Source organism: Piliocolobus tephrosceles, chromosome 4, assembly GCF_002776525.5.
Source record: "Piliocolobus tephrosceles isolate RC106 chromosome 4, ASM277652v3, whole genome shotgun sequence".
In the NCBI taxonomy this organism is placed as follows: domain Eukaryota; kingdom Metazoa; phylum Chordata; class Mammalia; order Primates; family Cercopithecidae; genus Piliocolobus; species Piliocolobus tephrosceles.
Window position 1 is genome coordinate 53,923,443 of NC_045437.1, and position 19,399 is coordinate 53,942,841.

The window sequence follows — 19,399 nt, forward strand, 5'->3', positions numbered from 1 at the left end:
TTTTTAAAATAATCTTTCATTATTTTATAGGGGAAAAAGCCTTGATATCTAATTGCTGTTTTATTTTGCATATATTGGACTGCTGATGGGGCTGAACATTTAAAAATTATATTTAGTGGCCATTTGTATTACTTCTTTTTTTTTTTTTTTTGAGACGGAGTCTTGCTCTGGCTCTGTCGCCCAGGCTGGAGTGCAGTGGCCGGATCTCATCTCACTGCAAGCTCCGCCTCCCAGGTTTACGCCATTCTCCTGCCTCAGCCTCCGGAGTAGCTGGGACTACAGGCGCCCGCCACCTCGCCCAGCTAGTTTTTTGTATTTTTAGTAGAGACGGGGTTTCACCGTGTTAGCCAGGATGGTCTCGATCTCCTGACCTCGTGATCCGCCCGTCTCGGCCTCCCAAAGTGCTGGGATTACAGGCTTGAGCCACCGCGCCCGGCCTTGTATTACTTCTCTTTTGCCTTTTATCATCATGGCCTGTCTTATTGAACTACTTTATCAATACTTCTATTGAAGTATTTATTATTTTGTTATTGATTTGCATGAACTCTTAATGTATTAAGGATGTGAACTCTTTTATCTGTGTTCTGAATATTTTTTCCTAATTTGTCATCTATTTTCCATGTCATTTATGGTGTTTTGATGTATTTTTACTTATAAAATTTAGAAAATCTTATTTAAGAAAGCTGTCAGACCTTTATTTCTTCATTGGTATACTGTTTAGAAAGGTGTTCCTCACTCTTACACTTTCAAAGTTTCTTTTTTTATTTTTAATGTAAACATTGATCTATCTAAAATGTTTTGCCTGATTTGAGGAAGGGATCTATTCTTATTTTCAATGACAATTGTTTTCCCTATACCATTAGTTTAAAGTTCTAAATGGTATTTTTTATCAGAAAGTATTTTTTCAAGTAATGAAATATTTCAAATGTCTTTAGTTATATTGAGATAATTTATAAGTACAGTGTACAAAAAGGGAGAACAGTAAGATTTGTCCTTACAGAGAAAATGACGGAGGACTAGGAAGAATAGACAAAAGAGGCATTGATAGAGAAATAATATTATGTTTATTTGGAAGACTTTGAAGACCCAGAGGAGGCCTTGCTGGGGAAACTTAGCGTGGTCATAGCAGCAACTCTTTTATGAGAAAGAGTATAGTAGTCAAGGTAGTAAAGTGACTATGAATGAAAGTAGTGGGATCCATGTTATAGCCTTAAATAACTGGAACGGGAAAGGAAAGGAATTAATATTAAAGGATATGATTGGTAAGAAGCTAGTCCCCAACCATAAGAAAAAAAAATAAGTTGGAGTTCAAAGAGAAAGGCTGAGTTCAGTTTTTACCATGCCGTGTTTTAATAGCAAGAGTATTTCTGCATATGACCTCATGTGAAGAATCTTTGAGTGATAAATATTATTCCTGTATGATATTGTGTTTTTAAAATTGTGAAAACCAGAGAGGTGAAAACAAGAGAACTATTCATTTTAATAACATTGTGACCAAGAATTTAAAAACATGTATTAATCAACTGCAAGTTGGAAGACACTGTACTTTGGGGAGAAATGGTTCCCTTTCCTGAGGGTAATCTAATTGGGCAAATATATATAAAAATAACTATAGTACAAGACAAAATCTATTAAGTATGATAGGAGAATTATAAGCAAAAGTGCTGAAGGAAACTTAGGGTGGGAAGAGATTAATTTTTATCCAGTGGCTAGGTTTTATTTAACTGGTATATTTTAAGGTATAATGTTTAATAACCATTATTTTGAGTCATTGAACCTCACCCATGGACAACTATCATCTCTTATTTTAAGTTTAGAAAAAGATTCATCAGAGTCATCTATAAAACTCCAAAATTTAAGACCTAGGAAGAATCATGGAAATTATTTAGGTCAACTCCCATCATTTCACAGACTGAGGTATGCTAATATCCAGTGATGTTTTTCCCATTATATCAGACATCACCAGCTTTATAAGGTACAAATCAAATGTCTGGTGGCACTTTAATACATCTAATTTTGCTTGCTTCATTGACACATTCTCAGTTGCTACAACTTCAGAGATGTTTATCATGTTGATTTTTAAAAATTTACAAAAACCTTGACTGTATCATGTTCAGGGCATAGAGCATTCTGCTTAATATTAGTTTCACTTTCCAATTAGCTGAGAAATGAAAACAATTTCTTTTTATATTTTTACCAACTTTTTGTTTTGAAATTTTTTTTAAGTTCTTTTAAAACGTAGGAAAGTTTTTTTATCTTTGTAAGTAGACAGTAGGTTATATAACTGGATCTCTCTTTGAGTAAAGATATTATTGTCAAGTTCTGAAGATTTTTACAATTTTGCTATGTTGTGTTTATAAAATCGTTGATGATTAGACCCTTGACTCTGGGACAAAGCCTAGGAACTCTCTCTCTTAATCCAAATATTTAATATCACTTTATTTTCATATGCTCTGCCATTTTCCTTTAAATTATAAAGCAAATATAATATTCTGGTTTATGATGATTATTTCTTCAAAAATATTCTGGTTTACCATGGTTGAGGCAAACTTTTTATACTGTCTCTCTTATTCCCTTCTCCAAATTATACTGTTGTTTGTAATAATAAGAGATTGGGACTGTAGGTCAGATTACACAGGCTGCAGCAAGCCACTCTTATTTCAGACACTCGAACATGAATCCCACTAATTGGTAAAGTCTAATGGCTATGAAGGACTTGTGAAGATGAAGACAATTTGATCACTGAGTATTGGGAAAAGCTCAGAAAGAAGTAGCCCCAGAATTGTTCCAGCTATAACGATTCAGCAATTTATATTCCCAGAGATAATTTCTGTATTCATGTTTTTACCACCAAATCTAGAGAAGGGAAAGAAGACAGAGAAAGAAAATGCCATCAAAGGGTCTAATACACGGAGAAGGAAGACAAGGGAAGCAGTATGTCTTAAACTGTGGGGGAGAGTGGAGAAACTGAGACAAGCAGATGCAGTGGTAGAATTGCAAAACTATTTAAATAACTCGGGTGTGATTTAATCCTTCAGAGAGACATGGGACGGGATGGTATGATGAGCAACAAAGATGCAACAGGGACTGAGTATGAAGCCTGAAATCAGAGTTAAAGTCAGAAAGGAAATTGGGAGGGTGATTAATACTTTTAATTTCATATATTCGAAGTTAAAGGCTAGAGTGCTATATCTAGGTTAAGTTTCTGAGGAAAGATGGAATGGAAGAGGGGACAAAGAATAAAAAGACAGAGGTGTCCCTGACCCTTTGCAACACTTCTGAATCATAGTGGTTACTCAGGGCACCTGTGTTTAATTTGAAGGCCTCCATCCCTCTTACATTATGAGAACTAATGAGATCATGGCTGGAGGTAGTGTGACTGAACTGTTTGTGACTGTAATACACATTTCTGTTTTATCCCCTAATTTTGGTGATGAAATCACTGTTGCAAAGTTGAATCAGAGTTTCACTACGGCTGGCATGCAAGTTATTATTTTCAGTACACATTTTCCTCCTTACCAAAAATGGTGCTAACATGATGTTCATCTGTGGAAAACAGAAAGGAAAGAATATGAAAATTACTTTAAATCTCCCTTGGAAAATGACTTAGAAAAAATGTTTGTGTCAGATTTTTTAAATTCAAAATTAAATCATCATTCTTTAAATGAATTTTAGGCTGAAAATTTGTAGATGTTGATAAAATACAATTTAAATTTGAAAAATTGGCTAACTATATTTCTAAATGCTGGTTTTCTTTATAAGTAAAGACAATATGAATAATAATGGACAAAGGCCAGTGTTGCCTAATTGGCTTAATGCAGGTTCAAATTTAGGATACCAGTACTCTGACTTCACTAAAGTATTATCTTCCATATACAAAACTGGCACAATGGTGCTATGCTCAGAAATAGTGAGAAATTTGTTGTTAAGCTTTCCATATTCTTCTCTCTCAGGAGTCTGCCGCCCAAAAGCATGAGCATGTCCATTGAGAATAACTGCATGATTTATAATTATGGATTGAAGAAAGTGCCTTGTGATCCCATGCTTGTAACCTATATTTTACTATTCAGTAATGTTAAAATGAATTTCGATTGAAACAGCAGTCGATGGGGAATCTAGTCCTGATTCCATCATTGCTCTTTTCATGATTTTGGAGAACTGTTTTTCTAACACTGGATCTTACTTTCTTCTATAAAACAAAGCAGAATGCCTTGAACAGAGTAGACATTCAGCAAATATTTAATAAATGAAATACAATATGTCAGTCAAGACCCTTGTTACAGATAACAAAACTTCAACTTGAGCTGGCTTCAGCACATAAGATTTATGTAACAAAGCTGAGGGAAATGTAAGGGGGACCTAGCTTGAGAAATGGCTGGAATCAAGGACTCACACACCATCCAGACATTCTAGCTCCTCTGCATTCTTTGAAACCAGCTAATTCCACTTGACAGGGAACCCAGCCACTGCAGCTCTGGACTCATCTTCTTATGCACCTTTGTGACCAGAAAGGAAAGGGTCCCTTTTGCTCTAGTTGTGATATAAAAATTCTAAACCAGAATTCTCATTGATCTGATTTAGATCATGAGTTACATCCCTTAGACTAATTAATGTGTCCAGAAGAGTGAGTCCTGCAGAAGTGTTGCAAAAAAACAAAACAAACCACAAACCCCCTGAAAGTATATATGTGAAAGTTTATGACTTTAGGGTAAAGGTGTAGTGTACCTACAAATGTGAGACATGTTATTTTTTTCTAAGACATTTGCATTTCTTTCCACATTAGCGGTGTAGAAGCTGTTTTTAGGAGTCAAAAGTTTGAAACAAGAGATCTGCATGTTTTCATAGAGCTAGCTCAGAGCTCTGATCTTGCTGAAGGTGTTTTAAGACTCCCATGTTCTCAGGATGGATATCTGGCCTTCTCTGTCCCTGTAAGGACATTCAAGTCGTATCTTCATAGAGGTTTATTTCTGGAAATTGAAAAACAAATCCCCAATTTCCTTACAGTGGTTTTAGCATAAAATGTTTAATTATGGGGGAACCTGCCTCAATGTCATAATAATAAAAATAGCTACTATTTCTTGTTTGTTACATGACAGACACTATGTTAGAAGCATTCAGTGGTGTGCTGGAGCCAGCTAGTATTGATTCATAGGACCCTATTATTAGCATATCTTCTCCTGTTCACCTTTAGTATATCAAGCTGGTAGCTTGAAATTGGCCATAGTGAGGTTTTTACACTACAAAAATTGGCAAATGCCACAAATCAGAACTCCCCCACCCCGCTGCCATGGGGAGCCAGTGGTTGAACATTTACTAGCACACCAGTGGGAGCTTTATATATATGACCTTATTTAACCCTCATGACAATTTTATGAGAATGATCATTGTTATCCTCATTTTAGAATGTAATAAAAAGGAGAAAAATAAAAGAGGTTTAAAGACATAGTACACTTGTTTGAACCTGGGTTCTGCCTGCTCCAAAGCCCACACACTACACTTTAGAAAGCAAATGACAGTAAAGGTTTTTCCTTAGCAGCTTTTTCATTTGCTATTTGTCTTATCAACCAACATTGAAATGTCAGCTCATAGTCCATCAGTGAAAGTGCCTTCACTGAGCTAAAAATCTCTGGATGCACTGAGGAAATGCTTTTCAGTGTTTCTTCCATGTTTTGCTGCAGGTGGTTCATTGGGGATTGGTTGGAGTGCAGCAAGACTTGTGATGGTGGGATGCGCACAAGGGCAGTGCTCTGCATCAGGAAGATTGGACCTTCTGAGGAGGAGACACTGGACTACAGTGGTTGTTTAACACACCGGCCTGTCGAAAAAGAGCCCTGCAACAACCAGTCATGTCCACCACAGTGGGTGGCTTTGGACTGGTCTGAGGTAAGGAAATCTGAGGCTACATGTATATGTTTTGAAGTCTTAACTATCTATCCCAAAGCAGTTAATATTAAGGACACCTGAGCATCTTAGAACTCAACAAGTAAGGGCTGCATAATAGTGAATTTGACCATGTTATATTTTATTGCTGCTTGTCAGGAAGTAAGAGATTTTTTTGGGTAGGTAAGGGAAATCAGCGAGAAACTTGTCATCAATTTGGTTAAAAATAAGTCTAAAGTAAATTTGAAATAACATTATAGTGGGTACTCTTTGTAAGTGGTTTTTCTCCTTCTTCCTATTGAGCACATCACAAGTTTAGAATTTGTGATATGTGATTAAAAATTGAAGTTCAAAAGGAGAGTCAAGAACCTTTCTTACCCTAAGACTTATTGAAGATCTAGAATGACCTTTTCTAGGATCTCATTTGGAAAGCATAATTTTTAAAATATCTTTTTTCAAGTAATGTAGCAGCCTAATTACATAACTCTTAGGTATGAATTGTTATCAATTCATTATCACTTATGACATATCTATATCTATATATTTTATGTCTTCTATTTCAACTGTGGAAGAAACATGGAGCTGAAGGTTATAACATAGGAAAACGTCAGATTTGAAATTGATCATTCCCTTCACTTACATGAGGAAGACCTGACCAAGATAATGTTTTCTTGGCATAGATGTATACAAAATAGCCTAATAAAATCCAGAGCAACTCAGAAAAATTACCTTATGAAAAATGAGGTAAGAGGTAGTTAATTTTTGACTCCTCAGTATCCATGAGATATATACATATGCATACTATATCATTTTCCACATCTCCCGAAGAAAAGCTGAAACCTTCTGTAGTGTGTGTTAAGTGTTAAGAATAAGTACCTTGCTATATAACCAGAGATATTTCTTTCAAGTTAGCAAAACAGGATGCATCTCAGACTCTATTCTAATATATCCTGCCAGAAACATTGTGATACTTGCCTTGGGTATTTCCTGTAGACCTCATACATTTGTCAAAATACAAACAAAAAGATTAAACGTTGTTCTTTAGGAACCTTTGGATGTAACTATTCCCCTGTGAATCTTACTGCTTGAGTGGCCTTATTTTGCTGGAGCAGAGGACCAAAAGAAGCACTGTGTTTAAGATGGTACATGGAAGTGGAGATTCTGTCCAGTTGTGGTTATCCATGGAATCTTTGGCAGGAATTGGGAGTGTTCTTCCAAGTTTCCTGGCTATAGTCCAGCTTCAATAATTACATTCTGCCTACCTGAGTTAGATTTTTTAGTTATATATTTAAGTCATATGTAGAGATATCCTTGGTATTATTCTGTCAGTGTTTATGGAAAACAGTATGGACTCTTCTGTTCCCTAATGGGATGCATTAACTCCTAAACTGATTTGAAAGATAAAATCCATTGATAAAGAATAGACATTCTGGAGAGTTTTACACATGTTAGTGCCCAGGATCCTTATAGAAATCCATAAATATTCATTGGTATGAGAAATTTGTTATGGGAAAATCATAATAGGAGACCTGATGATTGGCTGCCATAGTTTGAGGGCTTCAGGTCAAGTCAGTAAGTTTGAGTGATTACTAAACATACTGGGATAGGCACCATGGGTAATATGAAAGAATCTTGTAAGCATGGGCAAATGAAAAATACCCATGAAACAACTAGGGAATAATACATATAAGGCAGTGTGTAATAAAACAGTGGATTGTGAGGTATAAATGTATAATTAATATAGAAATTCAGAGCTGAGAAGGGCAGAATAGCCTAGAGTACGATCAGAAGGCTTTTTAGTTGATGGGAGTTAAGCTGAATATTCAGGGGTATACAGTTGGGAGTAGGGAAGAGAACAGGGAAGTTAGAGAAAGGATGCCTGAAAAGAGAAATGACTGAACAGAAACACAAAGAGTGGGTGATGAAAGCAGTGTGAGAGAAAAGGGTTTGTTTTTAAGAATAAATGAAAGACTGATAGTGATAGGTACTAGGAAGGTTGGAATACAGAACTCTATACTATATCATCCTTCATAAGCAGAAAGAATGCCTTCTGAGAAATTTCTAGAAGAAATTGCTGCCAACCACTAAAATATCAAAACTTCATGTAAGCCTCATTTCAACTGATCTTCTGACCTACACTCTTCTGTATCATTATATGTTTTTAAATAAAACAACCAAATATAATCACCTTGAGGGATAGCTTGTATATATTAACTGATATGCTTCCATTCCAAATGCTATTTTAAAGTTTTCTTCAGAATTCAACTTCATATAGGTTGCTCTTACTCCTCTCTTAGAATTTTGATTCTTATCTATCCACTCTTTGAAGTGAGTCACTCAAATGGCTCTAAGAGGCTCTTAGGCATTTTTGGAGGCTGCCTGAAGATGTACATCTAAGCTGAGGACACTTTTAATCACATTTCTGCAATACTCTTTAACATGGCTGAGTCAAAGCTTAGGGGCAAGAAATGGTGCTGAGGGACTGGAGTACACATGTGGGGACTACCACCTCAGATAAAGCATTGTCCAAGGGAGCTGCTGTTGTCTTTCCCCAGACAGGAAACAATTCTGGAGTAAGCACAGGTTGAAAACTGCTGCTGTCACTGTCTCAAAAATTCTAATTGTGCACCATCTTTGCCATTGTCATCATCCTTTATTCAAGAGGAAAGATGATTTTTGCCCCATACTGTTTCTCCTATTTATTTCCCCAAGCAGGGTATGTGGGGTGTCTTTACTCTCACACTTCCATTCCCTTAGTTTACCAGACAGCTCACCTCTTCCCTTCCCTAGATGGGTTAACAATAAGTAAGAATAAATAACGTCAAATGAAATAGATGTCTGAGTAGCTATTGTGAACAAAATGAGAACAAGGAGCCTGTTCTTCCCAAAGGAATGGAACACCTCCCACTAATGAAAAGAGAACGTCCCAGCAAAAGAGCAGGCGGTATCCAGTCTCTTTCAGTTAACCTTTGGCAAATATTTCACACAATTTTTTTGACACACCCATGAAAACCCCCCCTTTCTGCCCCCTCCCCACTTCCAACGCTCAGCTGTCTGAACTCTGCTAATCACAAGGGTGAGGTTCAACTGGTGAAAACATATTGCAGCAAGAGGAATTTACCCTTTGACCCTTTCCTTTTCTAGTATAAAATTTCCATTGTTGTAAAGCCAGCGTCAGTGAAACCCACCCAGTACTTATGGCAAAAGGAAGAAAAAAAAAGTTAAATTACTTGGTGGAAAATGGCTCATCAGCAGCCTTTTCCGGAACTAATGAAGCCACAGCTTTCGCATGTCCTATAATCTATGCTTGGGATCACCTGGGCTATTTGGACTTTAAATAGTTTTCTGTTTTTGCCCTCACTTGGCCAGTAGCTCTTGAAAGCATTGCTGCATACCGTGGATGGGGTCCAGCAGCCCTAACCCATCCTTTTGATGTATCAAAATGGTTGATTTGACTCCTACAGAATAATGCCTATTGAAAAAGATACATTTCTTGTACTTACTCTTGGACAAGTGGGTAACTGGCATCTTACTCAACTGACTTTATAGTACTTATGTTTAGATAGCATTACTTAAGAAAGATGGGGAAAATCTACCTACAAGGGACTGTGTTTTGTTTGATGAGACAATTGTGTCGGTACCTTGTATACTCCTAGGTTCTACTCTAGTCCTTTGACTAAGTAATTTAAACCCCTCTCTCCAGGGAGAACTCAGTGTAACCCCAAAATGTTAATGTTTCTGTCCTTTACAGGTGAAGGCCAATTTTTTTCCCTGGTTGGTTTCAAATACTTTTTCTGCAAAATATATTTTTGCTTCTTAAGCTGAAGCAAATGCATCTCTCCTAAAAGTCACCTCTTATAGTCCACTGACATGAAAACAAAAAATAGCAGGTCTGGTCAGATTTTAAATGATCAAGAGATTCTAATTATATGAATAAAGAGGAAAAAATAGGCATTCACCCACATAAGGAGAAATAATGAGAAACAGCTTTACTAAAGAATAGACCACTAGTCTTCTAAATTTTATAATATCTTCTACCCTGCTACCTAAAGGTTTATTATGAGAAAGAATGAGATGAATTTTGATGTTTATAACTATTCTTTGATCTAAAAAAAAAAAAAGTATTGAACTAAGTATCCCAATTTCTAATTATTACTAATAGATTTTACTGCACACTCAAAAGTTATGTAAAAATATACTCTTTGTGTGGGTATAGGCCAATAATTATCTCTGGAGAATGCTCTGAAGCATTCATAATTAAGTTAATGTCTATATATTACATAACATACATGTCTATATATGCATAACCGTGGCTCATCTTGCTTTTCTAGAAATTTTTATATTTTTATTTTATTTTTTAATTATTTTATTTTATTTTTATTTTTTACATAGCTAAATAAAACAGAGGACTTCAGATGGACAAACACATTGATAGTAGTCCCCCCTTATCCACAGGGGACATGTTCCAAGACTCCCAGTGGATACCTGAAACTGCAGATAGTACTGAACCTTATATATACTATATACTTTTTTCCTATCTATACAAACCTATAATAAAGTTTAATTTATAAATTTATAAATTAGGCACAGTAAGAGATTAACAATAATAATAAAATTACAATATTATAACAGCATACTGTAATAAGAGTTCTGTGAATGTAACGTCTCTTTCAAAATATCTTACTGTACTATACTCATCTATTTTCAGACTTCAGTTGATCACTGGCAACTGAAACTGCAGAAAATGAAACTGCGGATAAGGAAGGGATACTGTATTTATCAGTAGGGTAAAGAGGGAAAAATGAGGCTTTTTAGGCCTCAAGAAAGCAGAAGGAATAAGTAAATATAAAAACAAACTGAGGACTCCTCTGCTTGAACATCTCTGACATAAAGTCAGAAGGACTTGCTAGAGTTCTACTTAAATGAACCAGGTTTAAGTGGCATTCCTGTGCCTTTACTATTTTTACAAGCAATTTTTAAACATTTAATTTTATAATCACCTGTAAGAAGTACAATATTTGCAGAGACCAGAAATGAGACTCTGGCTGTAGACATGTAATATTTGTGGCTGGATCTGCAGGGTTCAGGCCTGGTGTATTCACTGAGTAACAAATTTGATAGCAATGTAGTTTTCAGTCATTCACTGTCTTGAAAATCTGGTTAATTTTCAGTCATTCACTCTCTTGAAAATATTGTATAAAATCTCTGTACCTCTGTTGCTATAAGATAAAATATCCTTAGCTAAAATAGTGAATTTTGAGGTGTAATTTTTCTAAAATGATTTCTTGCCCAAGTAAATGTCATTGTGTGTTTACCTTTACACATAACTGCACATAAAATAATAACAGAAGCTTCTTGCCACTGGCAAAAGTTATTAGAATAAACAAGAGACGTATGTCTCAGACTTTAATATACATACACATGATTTTAAAATGTGAAGGAGTCAGGGGAGTGGCATAACTGCATTTTTCGATGAATGCTCCCGTTAGAAAACTAATCATAGCCTCGAAATACAAAAACTGAGTTCCCTATACATCCTGTATGTTTTTGCATAACATATGGATGAAGTGGCCTGTATCCTCTTATACTTCACCTCAACTTATTCTTCTAATAATTCATATTTACTATGTATTGTCATGAGTTTGTTTCTGCCAACACTAAGAGCAGCCTGTGAATACAATAACAACAGAAAAATGGATAAGGAGTAGGCCCTAAAGTATGGGTCACAAGGCCTACGATTTCGTTCCAGCTTTACCATTTGCTGTTTATCCTTAATGAAGTTCCTCATCTGTAATAATTCCTAAAAATTTGTTTAATAATGTTTAATATTATATTGAAAGTATTTTCTGAACTGTTCATCTTTAATGAAATGTGAAGTAGTATAGTAGTGTTACTATTACCAATTATAATATTAAGCTTTAAGAGAGTGGCAGAAATCCTCTAAGTCTTCAGTTTGAACAGTGGAGGAGGCTTGGCATGAAGTGAAGAGGAATAAAACAAGTGGAACAAGTTCAAGAGATAGAAATGGACTTGACACAAGTGAGGCAAGCTCAAAGACTTGGATTAGGGCTTTATTCATTCTACAGAAATTATTGCATGCCTTGGTTTCTTGAAATGTAAGTGATTGTTGTATTAAATTAGACAATACATACAAAGTACATAGTACAGTGTCTGACATCCAGAAAATACTTAGTAAGAATTAGTATTAGAATGGCTCCACCACTTAATATGTGTGTGACTTTTTACCAGTCACTCTAAGTTTGCTTTCTCATTTTAAAAACAGAATAATAATTGCCACCTCATAGGAGAGTTGTAAGGACTATATAAATTATAGCATTTAGCACACTTGGTATATACAGTATTTATTAAATGATAGATGCTATTAGCGGCAGTAGTAGTAGTAGTTACCATAGCTGCAAAAGCAACACTATTCACTTTGTGCCTGACACTGGGCTAGTACTGGAGAATATTGGAAATTATTTTATATGACTGACATATAGAGAGATGAACTTCAAGAGGTAAGTAGAGCCTTACTACTGTGGTGTACTAAGCATATATAGAGTTTGAATTTTTATCTTGAAGGCAATAGTAAGCCATTAAGGGATTTTTTTTTTTTCCAATCAAAATGCAGTATAACTGGATTTGTGTTTTAGAAAGATCCCTCTGACTAAAGTTTAGGGAGTGGATTTGAGTGAAGCAAGAGGAAGAAACAGGAGACCTACTAGAAAGCCATTACAAAATTTTACATGGGAAATTATGTTTGTCTGAAGTAAGATTAGTGGCAGTAGAGATGGAGAGAAATCAACAGGTGTGAGAGAGATTTCGGAATTGGATTAATAAGACCTAGTGATGGATTGTAAGGGTAGAGTGAGGCAGCACCAGGTTATGAGGATATTGATTAGGCTGTGAAGAGGAATAAAAGGGATCAGGAATTTCTCTCTTGATCTTCCCTCCCTAACTAAAGCCTCTTCTCGAGCTACACTGGAAAAAATTGTGTTATCCTCCTTCAAAATGCATCTTAATGAAACCTTTTCTAAGTTGGAGGAAATGCATTCTGTGATTATATTCATTGTAATAAAGTTTGCATTGAATCATTGATTTTCATCTGAAAAAATTGTTAATATTTTTCTCTCTTTCTATGACATATTTCAGGCTCAAAGATTGCCCCTAACAAAATCCATGTGTGTACATGTGTACGGTGTTCACCTAGATCTCCCCATCCACAACCAGTACATCTTGATTTACCTAATGGTAAATCAAAACTGTCACCTTTCCAGATAAAGAAGAGCATATATTTATCAAGCGTTTACTCAGAGTCCTCAGCTGGCTCCTGGGGTGGGTGTGTGTGTGTGTGTGTGTGTGTGTGTTTTCATGCACACAAGCATGCAAAGATGAAACAAATGGAGTAATTTTAAGGAGCTTATAGTCTAGTAGAGATGAAAAGACATGTAAATACATATTATAAAACATGCTGATGGTGTTGGGGCACAATAATTTATGTGTTCTACATCCACTTATATGATACTTTTAACATTAACCTGTGTTTCCATGTCTGTCTCCTAAATAAGACTCTGAGCTCCTTCAGGGTAGAGACTATTTAATTCATTTTTTTTTTCTGAAGACGGACAGGATTCATTTTCTTTTTTATCCAAGTAGCCTAAATGACACAAGACCAGTATCCACATTCATTTCCACACAGTCCTAATTCATGACAAATGTACTTGTTTTCTGCCGTATAGCCTCTTTCCTAATTAAGAGAACCACATCCTATTCCTAACTTATTACTATTAATGACAGCACAGGCATCAAACTTCAAGGTGACTTGTTTGGGCACCCCTTTTTCTTTTGTTTTGGCTAACATTTTACTCATATTGTTTATGAGCCCCCACTAGTCCTCAGTCCTTAATCTTATTTCAAAAACTGTGGTCATGGGAGGCTCAGATGGGTCATAACATACATCAGGTTGGTCATTTCCTGGGCTACATACCTTGTATAGAATAGCATTATACAAATAAGTTCTTTTTAGAGTCCCAGTACACTTATAATAACCATAAAATAATAGGACTATAGCAACTTTTTGTCCTACCTCAGTGACTTCATGTATACACTGGGAACAGCCGTCAGTCTGAGAAAGGTCAGTTGTAGTCCTTACCCTATAAGTCCAAATTTTAAGGAACATGAGTTCCATGATGAGTTTCCTCATGCTTCGGCCTTGTGTGGACCAGTCAGCTTCCGGGTGTGACTGTAGCAGGGCTTGTCATCTTTTTCAGAGTCACTTTGCAGGGGTTGGCGAAGTGCTCCCGTCCACGTACAGCTCACAGTCTGTGATGTTCAAGGATGGTCTCAGAGGTTGGGCCTGCTAGAATAAACTGAGTTCAACACCTCTACACAGTCATGTTCAACTGGGCTTTCTGATACCGGGAGCAAGGTGGTGGGGTTTAGGGTGTTGCAAACTTCAGTGGTTATGCGGGGATTTTCACATAGCAAGCTTTGGTACTTGGTTAATCTAGCATTTGTTAACCAATGATGTCCTTTTGTAGTCATTAAAGTTACCTCAGTATGGGGGGCCTTTGTATTCAGGTTTTGCCCAAAGGTTCGTTTATCTGCTTCTTACTTGTGCTAACAGGGACCTTGCTGCCAGCACCCTTAGACATGGGGGCCAGCCTTTGGAAACCCTGTCTAGTTGTTCTGAGAGATAGGCCGCTGGCCTTCGCCAGGGCCCCACAGTCTGGGTTAAAACTCCAACTGCCATTTTTTTCTCTTTCTGACACATAGGGTGTAAAGGGTTTTGTCAGGTCAGGTAGCCCCAGGGCTGGGGCCAACATGAGTTTTTCTTTTAACTCATGAAAAGCTTGTTGCTGTTGGTTGTAATAGATGTAGTTTATCCAATCTACATTTTTATTAACTGTCACCCACCAAAATATTGACTCAAATCCTGCCTTTATTTGATTTCAAACTTTAAATTGATCTGGTGTTCCCCGTGGGGCTCCATAGACGTGAGAGTCGAAAGACCCATAAGAGGCTTCTCTCGCTTTACAATGTCTTATTCTTCCTCCCTCTGGTTGATGAAATGCCAGGGTGAAAGGGATAGCCAACCGGACTAAAGTACAAGTGCCACTCCAGTTATTCAGCAGAGTGCCCAGTAAAGGTCCACCACAATACCACCACACATCTGCTTGAGGATGAACAAGGGCTGACTGATTGATAAGCTCTTGAAAATTCTTAAGCTCACTGCATCCCTTCAGGTCTCCAAGGAACACTAAGTTTCCTCCCTGTCGTGAGAGACATGAAGTGAACTTAGTGTTGGGAGATGGAGGCTGGATGACCCTTGGGGGCTGACCCACAGGGTGCCTGACTTTGGGATATAGCAGAGAGAGCTTGGCATGACTTATTACTCCAGGCTGTAGAATCCTGGAAGAGAGCTACCATGCAGCCCACGCCTGGTCTACTGAAGGACCACCTTAGTGGAAAGGGGACAATCTGGGCCTCTGGCCTGCCCTGTGCACAAGCATAACAATTGCTTTTGTTTAACATGCAGATGGTATTTGGCCCATTCCAACCAGGCATTTGCATCTTGGTATCCTGTTTTAATTGGCAAAGTTTGTTTTAAGTCTTTAACTTTTATGATCCTCTAGTAAAACGAATGTATGATTTTAGGAAATTACAAAAACTGGTTGGGGCAGTCCATCCTTGCTCTTTAGTGGTCCACAGAACATTGGACCAACGATGGCATGAAAGCTCTACATTGGGGGGCAAGACTCCTGGTTGACACTGGAGTCTTTATCGAAATTTACCCAGATTAAATGGTCCTAATTTACTAATGCCCAGTCTGAGGAGAGGCAGGAGGGACAGAGGTACTTTTCTGAAGTAGAGAGCTGTCTTTGACTTGGCAAGTCCCCACAGGGTATAACAAGGCAAGCGTTAAATGCAATAGTTTGAGGCAAAATTGACTTGGTTATGTTAATAACTAAGGGGTCAGCAATAGAGCAAGGGAAGAAGAAAGAGTAATAGAATAGATGAAAGTGCTAAATTTTTCTTAGCTTTAATTTGGTAGGATTTTCCCTGGGACTGTGGCCCACGACTCTGTAGGGGGTGGCACTTTGTCTCAGGTGTGATGAGTCCATCCCTTTTCTGCTCTATGAATGGCAGTCTCGGTGGTTAGCAGCACAAGGTAGGGTCCTTCCTAGGCTAGCTCGAGTTTTTCTTCTTTCCACCCTTTGATGAGAAGGTGATCTTCAGGCTGGTGCTGGCTTACTGGAAATTCTAGGGGTGGTACCTGTGCTAAAAGACTTTTAGTTTTGAGGGAAAGGAAAGTGGAAGATAAACCAAGTATATAATTTCTAAGAAACTGACCTTTGTTTTAAATGTGGGGACATCAGCAGTGGACTTTATAGTCCTTGGTGCCTTTCTACTGAGAAATTTCCTTTAGCACCTATTTTTATTAGTTTTTAGACCAAAGAAGCCAAACACCATTTTATATTTGACAATGCTTCCTGTATGATTTTTATACCAGATAATCTAAATTTTACCTTTATATTAGTGTGCTATTAATGTTAAACTTAGTTTTACTAAAACTTTGTAGACATTTATTCAATTTTTAATGTTGGGCCATAAGGTAAAATTTTTATAGACTCTTTTTAACCTTTTATAATCTTTATTAAAGAGCAGGTTAGTGCTTTAAGAAAAACTCATGTTTTTACTTTAATGTCCAATTCACAGAAAAACTGGTTGATACCCGTTTAACTTTAGCCAGTATGTTTACACACAGATTTTTATTTACAATTAATGTTTTAAAACTTGATTAAACCTTCAAAACAATATATAGTTTTTAATCTTTTAATGTAGGTAAAAATTTACATTCTTATGCCTCCTTATAATCCTTTTACCAAAGATATATTTTACTTTCCTTATACACCTTGCACATAAACTGTCTTTTTTTTCAATAGTTTTACATTCAGGAGGCCTAGTTACTTTTAAATTATACGACATTTATTGCATAAATTCTATTTTTTAATAACATTTTTTTCTTTCACGACTTTCACAGACAATTATTCGACATGCCTCAACTTTCTGACTTATTACAAACACTTCTTTCTTTAAACAACCAGTTAATTTATTTCAGGACAAGAATTTACCATATAACACTCTTTTTACATAATTCTGCCCCCCCCCCCCCCTTTTTTTCCAAAGATGATAACCATTCTTTTCCAAAGTGAACCTCTTTTATGTCTGTGGACTAGACTGTCTAAGGCCACAAGATTGGAAGTTACTATAATACATGTTACACTGTTAACTTTTGGCAAACTTTACTTTTGTTGAAAACCTTGTAAGTTTGGGATTTCGATTATCCTTTGCTATTAATAAGACCTTGTTTAGTCCAAATTAACTTAGAATTGGGATAGATGGCTTTTTTTTCTCCTTCAGTTACCTGGGAGGAACCATCCATCCTCCTGTCCTGAAGGGAGTTCCTCGTAGGTCTGGTCGGGCCTTTGTATGATAATTAAAATTTAGATCCCCTGTTAGGAAACCTGCTGGGTTAAGGGAATTTTCAGTGGTTAATGTTAAATCATTCTTTTTTTTTTTTTCCTTAGGATACTTCTGAACTGGTGAGGTGTGCTCACAATGAGGTTTCCTCTAAAAGTTATTTTACTTTCTTCTGTTAGCAAAGCAGTTGCTGCCAGAGATTGAATACATCTGGGCTATCCAGGTTACTGGGTTAAGGATTTTTGATAGGAAGGCCTCAGTGTTTTCAGGATAAGCCCTTATTTACACTGAAAACAAAGTGGTATCAGAGTGTTACAGGGTTACAGAGAATACCTTTAATTATCAATTGTAGGTTTTAAATTTACCTTGGCTTTTAAAGAATAGGGTACACTGGGTGTTTTTTTCTTAACTACTTGTATATTTCTCTCTTTCTCTCTTTGACTTTCTGTCTCTCTCTCTTTGACTTTGCATTTGCCTTTGTCTCTTCCTCTCTCTCTGCCTTTCTCTCTCTCTCTCTCCTTGACTCCCTGTTTGTCTCTCTGTCTCTTCCTCTCTGTCTTTTCCTCTTTCTCTCTTTGCCCCTTTTTCTCTCTCTTTCCTCTCTGTCTCTCCGCTGGTCTTTCCTTGCCTCTGCCAACCGCTTATGCTGCTGTTCTCTCAACCACTGGTTGGGGGGCGGGGAGTGGGGTCTAAAACCAGCTGTAACCCAGGGTTTATGTACGGGAACTGGTCTAGGTGCCCTGGCTTACAGGTTACCTTGTGCCATACCTTTGAAACAAGGGACCTGTCCAGGCTTCCTTCTGATGCCCAACCCACCTCTAATGCTGGCCAGTGTATTTCACACAAAGTTCTAAGTTTTCCTGGTGTCATAGTAACACCATAATCTCCCTTAAATCCTTTCTTGAAATTTTTCGACATAGTTCCTAGTGGGGTGAGCTTACTTTGTGCCTGACCCATGCTTCTTCGAGACAAAACACCACACTAACACCACAAACACACCATGAAACAAAGAACAGATAAAAAGGGCACACACATACTTTTATAGTTTACACAAAACCAGAATCAAAACCAAAATCAGAGTATCCAGAATCCAAGCCAGGTCAAAACCAAAGTATCAAGCAATCCAAGTCAAGTCAAAAACAAAAACTGAAGTGCCAGTACAGGCACACTGTGGGTGATCAGGCCACGCTTCCCCTCAAATGGAGTGGCCAAGTTCCAAAGACTAGTCTTACCAAGTTTCAGATGTCCAGACTCCAAGTGCCAGTTCCTTCCTGGTGTTCAGCCACTGCGTCGATCCTCCATGGGGGCCTGCCACACATTGCTCTGGTGAGGCGTTCCACTCGGCCAATTGCCTACCCAGGAGCACTCTCAGGATCCGCATCGCTCAAGCTGGCCAGAGTCCCCCATAGGGATGTTCCACAGGGCAGGCCTAAGCTGCCTAAGGGGCTGCCTCGACCATCTGACCATCCGTTAATCACCTCGCTTCCTGGTCAGGGAACCAAGAAATGTAGCAGAACAAGCTGCAGACAAAACCCCTCAGACACCGAGTTAAAGAAGGAAGGACTTTATTCAGCTGGGAGCTTCAGCAAGACTCACGTCTCCAACCAAGCACCTGTTTCATTCATTTTTGTATCTCCCCAGTCTAGTGTAGTTCCTGTAGGAGATCTGGAAATGTTTTCTGCATGAAAACTATATATACAGTGCTTCCAAATGTTGTGGGGAAGGTCCTCCCTTGATTGAGGGGAAGTATAGATTTTTTTTTTTTTTTTTTTTTTTGAGACAGAGTCTTGCTCTGTTTGCAGGCTGGAGTGCAGTGACACAATCTTGGCTCACTGCAACCTCCCCCTCCTGGTTCAAGTGCTTCTCCTGCCTCAGCCCCCCAAGTAGCTGGGGCTACAGACATGCACCACCACACCCAGATAATTTTTGTATTTTTAGTAGAGACAGGGTTTCACCATGTTGGCCAGGATGGTCTTGATCTCTTGACCTCATGATCTGCCCACCTCAGCCTCCCAAAGTGCTGGGATTACAGGCG

General features: G+C 37.6%; 1 protein-coding gene across 2 annotated transcripts in view; it reads left to right on the forward strand.

Annotated features, from left to right (window-relative positions):
* Positions 1-19,399, forward strand: part of ADAMTS6 (ADAM metallopeptidase with thrombospondin type 1 motif 6) — a 333,597-nt gene that overhangs the window by 294,210 nt on the left and 19,988 nt on the right. For both annotated transcript variants that reach the window (XM_023210467.1, XM_023210468.2), the window contains one exon: positions 5,679-5,883. In XM_023210467.1, the coding sequence (XP_023066235.1) occupies positions 5,679-5,883 (205 nt within the window). The remainder of the gene's footprint in view (positions 1-5,678; positions 5,884-19,399) is intronic.